The sequence below is a fragment of the Drosophila navojoa genome, chromosome 3, assembly GCF_054131105.1.
Source record: "Drosophila navojoa isolate 15081-1374.11 chromosome 3, UAZ_NAV_1.0, whole genome shotgun sequence".
NCBI lineage: Eukaryota > Metazoa > Arthropoda > Insecta > Diptera > Drosophilidae > Drosophila > Drosophila navojoa.
Genome location: NC_142891.1, coordinates 61,229 through 74,730, shown reverse-complemented (window position 1 = coordinate 74,730; position 13,502 = coordinate 61,229). Strand labels below are relative to the sequence as shown.

The 13,502-nt window shown below is 34.9% G+C and overlaps 2 protein-coding genes and 1 long non-coding RNA gene across 6 annotated transcripts in view; all 3 read left to right on the top strand.

The window, feature by feature from the left end:
* LOC149091585 (uncharacterized) overlaps window positions 1-13,502 on the top strand; it is a 94,161-nt gene that overhangs the window by 19,535 nt on the left and 61,124 nt on the right. The window lies entirely within an intron of this gene.
* dbr (debra) lies at window positions 3,709-8,639 on the top strand. Its single transcript, XM_018098856.3, has 4 exons — window positions 3,709-4,689; window positions 5,373-5,504; window positions 5,565-8,122; window positions 8,179-8,639. Exons 1-4 carry the CDS (start codon window positions 4,552-4,554, stop codon window positions 8,480-8,482), a joined length of 3,132 nt encoding a protein of 1,043 aa, XP_017954345.1. The 5' UTR covers window positions 3,709-4,551; the 3' UTR covers window positions 8,483-8,639.
* Window positions 9,387-13,334, top strand: galectin. Of its 4 annotated transcripts, none has more exons than XM_018098862.2 (3): window positions 9,387-9,534; window positions 11,825-11,940; window positions 12,000-13,334. In XM_018098862.2, the coding sequence occupies exons 1-3, from the start codon at window positions 9,448-9,450 to the stop codon at window positions 13,024-13,026; spliced, it is 1,230 nt and encodes a 409-aa protein (XP_017954351.1). In that variant the 5' UTR covers window positions 9,387-9,447; the 3' UTR covers window positions 13,027-13,334. The 4 variants fall into 4 exon arrangements, with proteins under 4 accessions (XP_017954351.1, XP_017954350.1, XP_017954352.1 ...); XM_018098861.3 differs by lacking the exon at window positions 9,387-9,534 and adding an exon at window positions 9,952-10,392; XM_018098863.3 differs by lacking the exon at window positions 9,387-9,534 and adding an exon at window positions 11,188-11,366.

The window sequence follows — 13,502 nt, the reverse complement described above, 5'->3', positions numbered from 1 at the left end:
AGAGATTGTTTAATTTTGTTGTTGGCAATTAATTATTGAACAAACCCGAATACGTACGTTCCCATGAAAAAATACACTTTATTTTACATATGTACGAAATATATGTTGCTTGCGAATACTATGCAATCGTAGATTAAATGAAGCTTAAGATATTTATTAATTATTAAGTTCCTGTTCTGTTCTGTTCTAATATATAAAAACTGGTAATAAATATGTACGTAATTTATATCCCGCCGCTTGATTTTTTGTTATATGTTGTATGTGTATATATATTTATGCATAAATAAACTTCAGTCCATTTGTCATTGGAAATTTCAACAGGAAGCTAAAAAAAAACTTTATCAATTATTGAATCTTAGTACTAGTTTTTTTTCTTAATATATCACCAAATTATTGTCTACTCGCTAAAGTTCTTTAAATTGATAAATATAGGTGTTAGCTAAGGCTTTAACACATCGACTTGCCTTTCATTTGCATTGTCTCAACTCAACCACAGAGTGAAAGTATTTATTTTGAGCATTGTCAGTCAAAACAAATGACAATCGAATTATTTGGCTCATTAGCAACGCCATAGTTGGGTGAACTGATTTATCACTTAATTTTAATATCAATAAATCGTTAATAATGCTTGCAGGTGTAACCTTAATATTTTCTGCTATTAATTGACATTTAAAATTTCGGTGACACACTCAGGTTAGATGGCCCAAATAGGTTTTTAGAGGAAATTACAATAAAACTGCATCATCATAGTCACATTTATGAAGCTGTTATTCGCGGATGCTAATCTAAAAATACCATATTCCTCTAGCTAACCTTCCTTCACTAAATTACCTAAATAGAAGAAATATTATTTATCTATAAATTGTGCACGTATATATAAACGAAGATTTGTAAGCTTTCGCTTCGACCCATGTCGCTTGCCTAAATGAGTAACTGGATCATTTTAAAGACCGGTTTTTTGCATTGTACACATTGACTGTTGAATGCATTTTTCTTCAGAAGTTTGGAATGGTTAATACCACTGGGCAATGCCAATATCATTTTATTTATTTATTTTTTTTTTTATTTATTAGTTTATTTTATTTTTTTATTTTTTATTTTATTTTTTAATTTTTGGACAGTAACGAATCTAAGTAGCTGGCAAATTTTAGTCAAGCGTATCAAATTTACTACAAATTTTCAAAACTAATCATTTTTAGGACTAACGAAGATTGGTATTACATTTAATATAATTTGTTTAATGATAGAAGTATGCAATGGAACTAGTACTTTCCAGGAAACGGAAATGATATTTCGCAAGATCAGGTTAAAATATTTGTTAGTAATCAGACGTAAACGATGTGATGACAATAAAATGTTTATTGTATGAATAAATAAATGTACACTATTTAAAAACATATAACCTGAAAAACATATTGTGCATAACATATTCAATATGACTATACAAACAAAAGTTAATATTATTTAAAGATGAATAAGATCTTGAAGTCTCTCTAAGTATTTGCAGTGCTCCAATTTTCAATATCAGACACAAAGTATGCCACGGTTTTTGTTAGGAATGGTGTCCCTGGTATGCGAGCTACTTTTTCTTTCATTTTTCATAAAATATGTTATTTCAAACAAAAATAAATTGATATATTTAAATAGGTTATAATTCGAAGTACCGATAACAGCACTAACGAGATTCAGCAATAATAATATATATGTAGATGCACCCACATATATTTATTTTGTTTATGTTGCCGTATCCGATCTCGTATCTCTTTTGATAGTATTATGTAGGTTCACATTTATAATCAATGAAACATTGTACTATAATGTTTCTATTGATGCTGTACCCCGATAAATTGTAGTAATATACTCAAAGTTAAAATTAGTTATACATAATTATTGTAATTATGTTTGCACATATGTATATGTATATATTTAATAAAAATGTATAAATATTGTATATTTTCGCTAAAATTGGTAAGTAGTTATTTAATTTTTTGTAGACGTATTCGAATGCTCTTTAAGTACGATATTCAAGATTTTGAGGCAAAATAAAATTAGATAAAATTTTCCAGGAATTTATTGCGTTAACTTATTGCATACTTTAAAGCGACATACATATTTTAAGCCTGCATCAAATTGTTTGTTAGCTTCAAAAGCGCACAGATAAACTCAAGCTCCTTTCGTTTTTGCAGATTTACCAGCAATTAAAAGCAGAAAAATGTTCTTTGATATATTGCTAATATAGTTATAAAAAAAGTTACAAAATAAGAGAAACACCTTGTGTTGCATACTTTGGGATGTATATGCATGTAAATGAATTCATATTTGTATGAGTATTTCTTAAAAAGATGGCACCTAGGCATACTCTTCTTCTGAGTAAGCCCTCAAGTATATGCGTATGTATGTACAATATATGTACTTATATATACTTATACATTATATGTAGGTACATATGTATATATATGTATTTATTTTATTTACAGTTTATGTAAGGTTCTGTATGTATGCTGTTCCGTACTCTTACATTTGTTTGCTAGGTGCACAACATACCCCACATGTCCATGTATATATGCATTAGATTTTAGATACATACATACATATGTACTCACCCCATCACAAATTTTAAAATATCCTAAATAACTGCTTGAGTGAACCCTAAAATATCACTGTTATAACTAAAGACATACATACATACATATGTAAGTGCTAATAGTCCAGACATTATATTTTATTGTTATTATAATTATATATATGTGTATTATTATAAATGTATGTATGTAAAGTGCTACATTGCTTGCACATAAGCAAATACATACGATGTAGGTATACATACATATGTACATATGTATGTGCTTACTTTCTAATTTGTATAATTATTTATTTTAAAAATATCATAATATATATGATAATTAATTAATTTTACATATATACATTCATAATAACAATTTAAAAGAATTAAAAAATATTGCAAAAAAAAAGCAAGTGAAGGAATGCTACAAAAAATAAATAATTTTCGTACATACACATGTATGTATGTACATACATATGTGGTAGTTCGTTCAAAACTGCTTGCGCGTGTTAGTGAGGCAAGTATAAAAGAAACATACAAAGTAAAACAGAAAATAATGATCACACATACATTCATCCAAACGTGTTGGCACACTGTGTGTGTATGTGTGTGTACTACACACACGCGGTGATAGCGAATGGTGTACGGAAGAGAATGCAAAACGAAATAAAATGTACGATTGAGAACAAGTTTTATTATGAAAATAAAAGCCCTACTAAAATGCTAAAACAGCATATGTATGCACATGTACACGCATATATATTATATATTTATGATAAATGTATGCATATATCTGCATGTGTTTATATACATATATTATGTATTTGAGCATATACACATACATATGGGTACAGACAAAAATCAACACAGTTCCACAGACAGCGGAAAACTGGCTAAACGCCATCAAAATGTCTGCAACACACATACTCACTCATACAACTACAACACAAAATATCATGAATGCGACGAACAACACAAAATAAAATATCGTTGTGTGTGTGTAATAAAAACAACAGCCAGACACGCACGCACACAGTCAGCGACCCAGCACGCAAAGCGTGCACAACAAAAACAACGTGAAATTGCAGTGTAAGAGTGTATGTGTGACAAGCCGTCGTAGAGTATATGTATATGTTTTTTTCATTTTTCTTTCAGTTTCTTTTCGTTCGCTCGTCGAAGCGCAAGTGTTAGTGAGACTACGACGCTCTGTGTTAAAAAGGACTGGTGAACTAATACAACCTGTTAATATAGTTTTAAAAATATAATATCAAATCCAAGTAATTGCAGTTTATACACAAAAAGGCGCAATATTAATTAAAACTGTAAGCGTCTGGCAAAGAAGAATCAGAAAAATTCACTCTTCTCTCTCTTTCGAATACTCTCTTTTGATCATCGGTCGTTTCACATGCTCACTGAAAATGCTATGATTAGTGTTATATTTTGCACACGCGCTCTCTCTTTCTTCTCTCTCATACGCTCACGACTTTCACGAATCTGTAATAATACCACACACATAAGAAATAAAAAATAAAAATATAGTAAACAAGGCAAGCCACATTATAGTAGTGGTCGTATTGGTGTAACTGTGAATGTGTGCAAATTGATGACAACGAAGCGCGTGTGAAGTGAGCAGCGTGTAAATCGGGTGCAGTGAAATAAGTTTGACAAACTTGAAGTGTTTCGTAAAACAAAGTGCAGGTTAAAATAAAAGTGTACGCATGCACATATATGTATGGACAAATGTATGTACATATATGTGTCTATTATAGCCTGATTCTAGTTTGAATCTTTTAAAACTTTCTTACATGTATGGTGCTAAATAGTGTGCATATTTATTCATATACAAAAAAGGCTTAAAGTGGATATCTTTCATCATGCCGAGAATAGCTGCTTTCAATTAAATGTGCTCTTAAAAACAAAATAAAAAACAATAACATACCTATTCATATACTTGTAAGCTCTTAACCCGAGTTATCGCGGCTTTTAATATGGATGCACAATTTGAGCACTTGTGTCGCATTTGTGCAGCAAACACAAAGTGTAAAAGCAATTCTGTTGTCGAAAGTGTTTTTATTTTCAAAACAACTGGCTTGAAGGATAAAATAGCTCGTCATATCTTCCTCAACGTGAGTAAAAATTAAGTTTAAGAATGTATAATACATGCTTGTCCATAAGCACACCATAAAAAATAAAATTATTTAACAAAATTCTAAGTTTATACAAATATCTACGTAAAATACATATGTACATAGTATGTACATTTAAAAACATAAGCGCTATATTTGTAGCGGAAACACTCAAAGAAATATATGGATATGTACATATGCAAATATATATGTATGTATCACGTATGTGTACATGCATACTATTTGCTTGTATTTGCGTGTGGGCGAAAATGTCAGTTAGGTAAAGTAGGCAAAGAAAAATTTTATAGCAAACTGTGAGAAACAGCACACAGCAAAAAATCTCGTTTAGCAATAGCTAGAGTTCGCGTGTGTGTGTACTTTGAAATACTCGTGTTGTGGGTGTGTTTGTGTGTGTGTGCGCTCATGTGCCTGTGTGTATATGAAAGAGTAATCTCAAAATACTGAAAGACAAAAACACGCTGCGTGAGCTTACCTCCTGCATGCATGATTTCTTCTCTCATATTGTATATGCATATACATACATACATATAGTAGTGCGTGCTTAAATGAAAAATAAATGCATGCGAATATGACATACATAAACATAAAAAAAAGCTTGTGTACATTTGTTAAACCAAATTAAATTTTCCCATATTTATAATGTTATTGAAACTTATTTACAGGTTGCCGAAAATGATCCCCTACCTAAAGTACTTTGCAAATCTTGTTACCGACAGGTGGAAGCTACTGCCTCACTTTCTAATATAGCCAAGCACACACAGCGTGTATTTCGAGACTTTTTGCTAAGCACAGTGGTATTTGAAAAAAAAATTTTTTTTTTCTGTACAAAAATAATATCTAACCTTCTTTTATAGCCTAAGCAATCGCGCCAAACGACAGCAGCACTCGTTAACGAGTCATTAATGCCGACAACACCAGCGCAGGAGATCAATGAATCCGGCCAGAATGAAACTAATATTAAACGCAATTTCGGTTGTGTCGATAATAATACATTTCATCCTATATTGCTAACGCGTCCTTCGGAGCAGACTCTTCCCTCTGGCTCACATCAACGGGCTGGGAACGAGAAACATGACGATGTTGTAATCAGTTTGACTAATAAAGACAGCGAGATTCATCAGCGCCATCAGCAAAAGCGACAACGTGATGCGCCTGAATATACCCACAGCCGCAGTAATGTTAAAATGAATAGTCTAACCCAGCCGACCCGACGTAATAGCGTATTTGGGGATTCACGTTACAGTTCTGCACCGATGTCAATAGCACAGCGTTCAATGCAACTGCCGCCCTCTCTAGCACCAATACATCCGGAGGTGGCGCTTTCCAAAGTCACAAAATCACATAGTCCAGAAAAGCGGCATTCACCAGCAGGTGTTATCAATTTTATTCAGACCCATGGTCGCATCACAGGGAGTGCACCTACAATCACTACTGGCGAAGTTAATAAAGGATACACTACCGGAAGTAGCATATCTACCCATGCTAAGAAACATCAGGTGCCTACTTCTGAACCACAAAAAGTTAGCATCGCAGGCGTACCCAATCTGCCCAAAAGCGTAATTCAACAAAAGCAACGTAATCTTAAAAATGCTCTCAACAACATCAGTGCCATACGCGACGGCCAGGTATCTCTATTAAAACCATCTCACCAACGCCAGACTTTAGAAGATATTGATATTAGGCCACTCGTTACGACCACGGTAGTGCCACACCAGTCATTGTATGGAGTTGAACCATCTGTAGAGGAAGCGCTTCCAGAGCATATAATTATAGCCGCGCCTAAAAAAAAAAAGGAAGAGCCTGCCGCTTTGCGTCTCAAAAGTCCACCGAAATTACAAAAAATTGGAGCATCACTTGCAAAAAATGTTCAGACCCATTACGATGTCAATTTAACGGCAGAAACAACACCAGTTAACAAATCTAAAGCGCTGCCCAGCATGAGCACCCTTACCGATGCCATTTCCCTTGGCAGTGTCATTCGAGATCCAGACCTACTGAAACTAATACTTAAGGCGCTTAAATGGCCGGTCACAGCTGGCAATTTTGACGAGCAAATGGCAAAACTAAAAAACTCAAAATTTGCAGTAATTATGTCGGACAGCAATCTTCTACAAGATAATGATCTAACACAGCTATTGGGTCCTTATCTTGGTCCAATGATGGCTATTGTCCAGCAGCAGCACAACAATCCGTCCTGCAACTCGACTAAGACTCCTTCTCCGCTTGCAAGTCCGTCAGCAACAGCTGATCTGCAGACAATAGGGGAATGTACAATGCCGTATAAGTTACCGCCGGAGACTTCGGTACAATTGGTACCGTCTAGTCCGACAGATGAAATGCATTCACAGCCACTAACAAATAAGCCCTTGGATTCGAAATGCCCACAGCGAAAATCACGTTTGCCTGACTTAACTGTTCATGAGCCGCCGAGCACTGAGGATATAGCAACGACATCAAACGCGACACTTGTTGCAAATGAATTGCTCAATATTAACGCCTTGTTACTGTCACAATTTAGCACAAGCCCAGCTGATGTCCTTAATGAAGCGCTAACTTCAATGCTAAAACAGCAGCAGAACTCGAAATTTCAGCGCGCTGTACGCCGTAAACGCAGTGCTTCAACGACGAGCAATGCAATTAATTTAGAAGACATTGTTCTCGTTGAGCCCGAGCCAATACTTGAAAATCCCCTAGCGCCTGATGGAGATGTTTCAACGTTTACAATACCACCTCAAGAAATATCTGACCCTTCCCCAATAACGCGCCCGATCATTAAGCGCCGGAAGGCTGTTACAAAGACAGCAAATAGAACTGAGATTTCAATGCCGAAAGCAGATGAAAATAATTCTAAGACTGAGCTCGAGCAAGACAAGGGCACAAATGAGATCATTTGTACTAGCGATCCTTCTAAAATCGATGAAATTTCTAGTGTCGATAACGTAGTGGAAACTCCACAAGCACCAACCAGTACAGTGCCAGAAGTTATTTCCAGTAGTATCACTAGCAATGCAGTTGGAAGTGCCTGTGAAGAGACAGAGGCCAGTCTTGCCCCCAAAAACAAGCCTAACAATTCTATGGCAAACGTACGTAAAACCAATGTTAAGTCTGCTCTCGGGCAAAAACTTCTAGAAGCTATAGGCTTACCACAGCCTGGAAAGGATGCTCTCACAGAAAGTGCCCGTGACACGTTGCGTAGTGCACTAAAGCGGTCACTAAAACAGGCTCAGGAACAACAGCAACAATTAAAACGCGTTAAGCAAGAGGAGCCCGTAAAACAGATGGCGGATTCTACTACTAAATTGGTTGCTTGTGAATCTTCTGAGGAGCACAAAAAGGCAATTGCAGAACGCGAATTAGAACTATTAAAACGCAAAACGAAGAACGCAGATAAAAACAGATCGTCAATCAAAGAGTAAGTATACTCATTGCACGCATTTGATATTCTTTACTAATATTAGTATATTTTAGTGAGAAATCAGATCGACCTGATGTAAGCTCATCATCGTCACGCAATCGAAGAAATCGTAATAAGTCGAAAACCGATGCTCATGACGATGACTGTGGCAGTGAGGAAAAGAAAAGTGAGCGATGGGATGAAGATGATGATTTGCCTTTGAAAACAGAACCTGAAAAAAACGCGGAGCATATTAATCGTCCTACGCGCACCAGCAAAACGATGTCAAAGTATTATAAGTCTCCTAGCGTTGACAAACCGTTGTCGAATACGAAGTCGCAACATGCTATGGGTAGGCGTTCAGCCAGGCAACGTTAAATTGTTCAGCCTAAGTTTAAATTGTAAACTAATTGGGCTTTGTCTGACATATTAAAAATATGCTCAGAATTTGTTACACTTTCAATATTTTATTAAGACGCACTGTACACAGTATATACGTACTTTATTTATAAATAGTTTAACTATTTCTCAACAAGAGTTAAATATATAAATTGTCGTTATCGACACCCAAGTTATAAAAAAGCCGTATTTTTTTTCTTAGCCTTATTAATTTAAACCAATTTGTTTGCTAAATATCCATTGTAAATTGAATATCTAAAAATATCCACTACCAAAAGACAGAGAGAGGGAAAGAAAATTCTTATTTTAATGAATTTTATATTGATTAAATTTTAAAATCTTATCTGTTGGGAAATATTAAAATAATTTGTGTACATTTTCGATTTGATTTGATAAAGAAAATATTCTATCCAAATATAACCCTCGTACGATCATAGGACATTCAACTATCATCATCATCTCTACACATACGCGATTTGTCGATCGAATACAATTTTTATTTTTCGATAAAAAGTATTTTAATAGTCTGATAAATCTAATTCTTCATTATCATTATCATTTATCAGTGGGTGCCTGCATTTTTCCCTATAGCTGATGTGATACGGCAAAACAATAATAAAGATAAAATACTGCTTGGGTACGATCTCACTGACTCACCCGAACAAATGACACTCTGAACAAATTTAGACACATATGTGTGTACATAACAGCCATATACAAAGTAAATTATAAGCAAAAAATTAGTTGATCATTTTTCGCGACTTGAAACGGTTGTACAAACGAGAGAAATTAAATTTGTTTTTGCGGGCCGTGCAGATATTATTTTTGCATTTAGTATTTAGGTAACGCTATACTACTTATCACATTACTACGTGTTCTCAGGTCTGCTGCAAAACATATTATTAAATTTATTATATCTGAGCGAAGTAGTAGCTTTTGGCTCAATGAGCTGCTGCTGTGGAAAACGGAAGCATGAAGTGGAGCTTAATAGTAGCGATGAAGAAAACTTTTTAAAAGTAAGCAGTAAGGATGTAAGTACACATATCTACATATTTTAGTGGAATCATCTTTATTGCCGCAACCATTGAGAGAGGTTTTTTATAACTCTATCAATAGTGCCTATCTTTGATTTCTTAAATCCATGCGTAGGCGTTATCAGAGAACGACTACCTATGAATGTATATCAAACTTTTAGTATAAAACAGTCGATAATTTAAAGGCGAAGTGGTTGCACCTTGGTGGATAGCTGATAACTTTTTCATACAGAACACGCAAATAAGCTTATATGTATATATATTTTTTTTTGTGCTCAAAAGAAAAGAGCGAAAGATACCGAGAGAGACACACACTCTTACAAACTGTATACATACATATGTTCCAAGGTGTGTGCATGTGTCGTATATACAGCTATATATAATCAATACACATGGTTACACAAAAGAAGTGTATGGTGAGAGCAAGCAGATAGAGAGCAGAGATAGTGAGAGACCACATTGAGAGCAAGCTCCAAGCATCTCAGAAACGAGAAATTGTGTCGCGCTTTCTGTCAACCGGTTAGTATGACTGCAATCACGTTGTTGATACGCGAACTCTGCGATCTGTCGGATGCATTTTGGCACAATCATTTCAATTTCGTGCGAAGCTTACAATATTACCATACCAAACGCCGTCTGCGTTCCTTTTGGTTTTACTGTCGACTACACTGGTTGTATCAGTGCAAAATACCACCGGGCTACAGCGAAATTGAAAGCATGCAACATGATAGGGGAACGCAAATAGACTTTGCAGCTATTGAGGCGAGCGCAAGTTACCAGCCCCTTGAAAACTTTGACCATCAGCAAACGGAATGGTGCAATGATATCGAAATTGTGAATGGTATGGATTTTAATGTACGTAAAGACAACGTAAGCTTTTGATGTACGAATTATTTCGTTGATATGGTGAAGTACGTGTATGCTTCTGTATGTGTGTATTTATGTATGGACTACCGTTAGACCTGTAAATGCCTTCAATTACGTTTTAGTTAAATTTAAAGTTATGTACATACATACATACATATGTATGTCGAGCATGCCTGCGTTGTCTGTCGGTGAGCGGAGCTTTCGTTGTTTGTGTGTCTATCTGACATTTATCGGGCTCTCCTTCACTTATTCTGTTTTTCATAACGAGAAGCTTTCGAGCTTTCGCTCAGCTGTTATCCACAGTCGTGGCCCACACAATAGTCGGACCGTGTCTTGGTCTCATTATTAACTTAGACATATACCTAAAGACATACATATATATATTGTATATGTATATATGTACAAATATTTATGTATTATTTTGTCAGGCATGTATAGTTGTACATACAAATATGGAATACGTATGTACTTATGTACATATGTGCATTAAAGCTTTTCAGCATTGCGCTTTAGCTTTAAGTCTCTCCTGTTTTGGGCGACACAACCAAATGTGACATCAAAATAAGTAAAAACAATTGCGGCAGTAGTGAATAATGAAGAGTCAAACAAATAACTCAATAAAGTGAAATTGTTTTTTTAAAAACGTATTATTGACTGTGATAACATTTATGTATTTTAATAAGAATCTATAGTGCACAAACTTGTTTTTACTTCTATACATATACATACATACATACATAGGCCTTGTACTTGTAACGGCAAAACGCCTGCATATATGTACATACATATATATATAAATATATGTATGTATATATGTACATGCATATATTTTTACATTATTAAATCCGCAAAACCAATTACACTTGTTGCTGTGACTAAATATTTAAGAGATGTGCTTAAAGGCATTGTGCAGAAAATTCTTTAGTTTTTGTCATCCATATAGTAAGGGTGATTATAATGAGGTAAGCGCGACTCAAGGATTTTCCTTCAATATACTATATATTAGTGACATCGATTGATTTTAAGTAATATAAAACATGATAAACGTATGCACATACAAAAGAACCTATTTATAGTTATATCATTTAAATTCAAGGAGTACAATAAATTCAGCGAAGATAAAGTACAATATAATCCGCTATATAATTACAATAAATGTGTATTTTATACATTAAATAATGCAAACAGTTCTGTTTAGACGATCTTCACTTTCTTCTATGTTACTCACTGACTAGTAGGTATTTGGCTTAGTCAGAGTAGGCTGCATTTGTTTGTAGCTGTGCACATTGGGTTTCAGAAATGTCTATGTTATCAATTTTTGATATTTTCAATTTTGAAAGTAAAAGCGAACAGATAGACGTAGTCGTAATGTAAATAATTTCAAAATAGAAGCACATAATAATAGCATTATTTACTTTAGGCTTCCTTTTATGAATACTCTGATGCACTGCCTAAATTTTATACCGATGATGTTGGCGAACTCTATGAAGGCGTTAGCTTCACCTTTAGTGGAAAAATTTCAATTCATTGTGAGAGGTGAGTAATTGAGTACAAATTGCACAAGTTTTGTTTACTAAACTCACATTTATCCACAGGTTTTCCATTAACTTTATATACGACAATGCAACACGGGATGTTGCCTTGCACATTAATCCCCGTCTTCCGCAAAACTACATTGTACGTAACACCAAGGTCCACGACGTCTGGGGCCGTGAGGAAGTGTCCTCGGCTTTGCCGTTTTTACTACGTCGCGGGGATAGGTTTGCAATACAAGTGCTTATTACGGATGCATGCTATATGATATCGGTCAATGGCAATCATTTTGCTGAATATGCCCACCGCCTTCCTTTGAGTGGTGTTAAAATTGTGGATGTGAAAGGCGACGTGGAAGACGTGAAAATGGAGCGCACCGTGGTTCAGGCTTACCCGCAACGCTTAAAAGAATCTGCGGTACGGACCATAGAAGCTCACCTTTCTACAGAGGCGGACGAGGTTGATGCCACTGTCGAGGAGGTTATTAGTATACCTCATGAATGGTGCCTCATCAGTGCACCCAGTGCAAAACTTGAAAATAATTCATTGATGTGTCATCGCAATGCTACTGATCAAGAGCTTACGCTTCCATACTATGGGACATTTTTACCAAAATCATTGCGAGAAGGGCGGTACTTAAGGATTGATGGTCGTGTTCGCCTATTACCCCATTCGTTTTACATAAATTTGCAACAAGGTCAAAATATTTGGCCGCATCCCATTATTGCATTCCATTTGAATCCACGTTTCTCACAAACTAGCACTGGTGCTATAGGAAAAGCTATCGTATGTCGTAACGCTTGGTATAATGGATCTTGGGCCGAAGAGGAACGCTCTGAATTGGATACGAATTTTAGTCCGGGTCGTACATTTAGCTTGGTAATTGCTTGTACCGCGAATTCGTTTGAAGTTTATGTTAACCGTCAGTTCCTTACTGAATTTAAATATCGAATTCAACCAGATATTGTCGATACGGTATATATACAGGGTGACGTAAAGCTCTGGAATGTCACACTAGAAATCAATCCATTTATTAAAGGGAAAAATGTGCGCATCTATCATAATCCTCTACCTTTAGAAGAGTATTAAATACGATTTTTGGTCGTTCTTTTCCTGTTTTCTTGTTATAAGCTAAAGTACAAACCAGTTGCCTTTAAAGACAATAATTTGATTTCGATTTAAATTTTCCTATATGTATAAACAAATGTTTGTCTAAAAGCATATTCTATATGTTGCTTCAAACAAACCGTCGATTCGTCAGTCATTGCCTTCGATTAAAATTACGCATTGATGCTTTTGTTATAGCTTGTTAATATATGCTATAATCTCCTTTTAGAAGTTCACCAAACATACATTTAAGCAATAAATAAATTTTAAGAATGTTGGCTCCAATTGTTTTCTTCGCATATCAAATATTTAAATAACAGATATAAATTTCTCGGTAATGTGATGTGGTTAAGTAAACAATTAAATTGTCATTATTTCATTCAGTATTATTTCATTCAGTAAGGAAATTTTCAACATCACTGATTTCAAATCACTTTTATCTAAAAAAGTATATATAT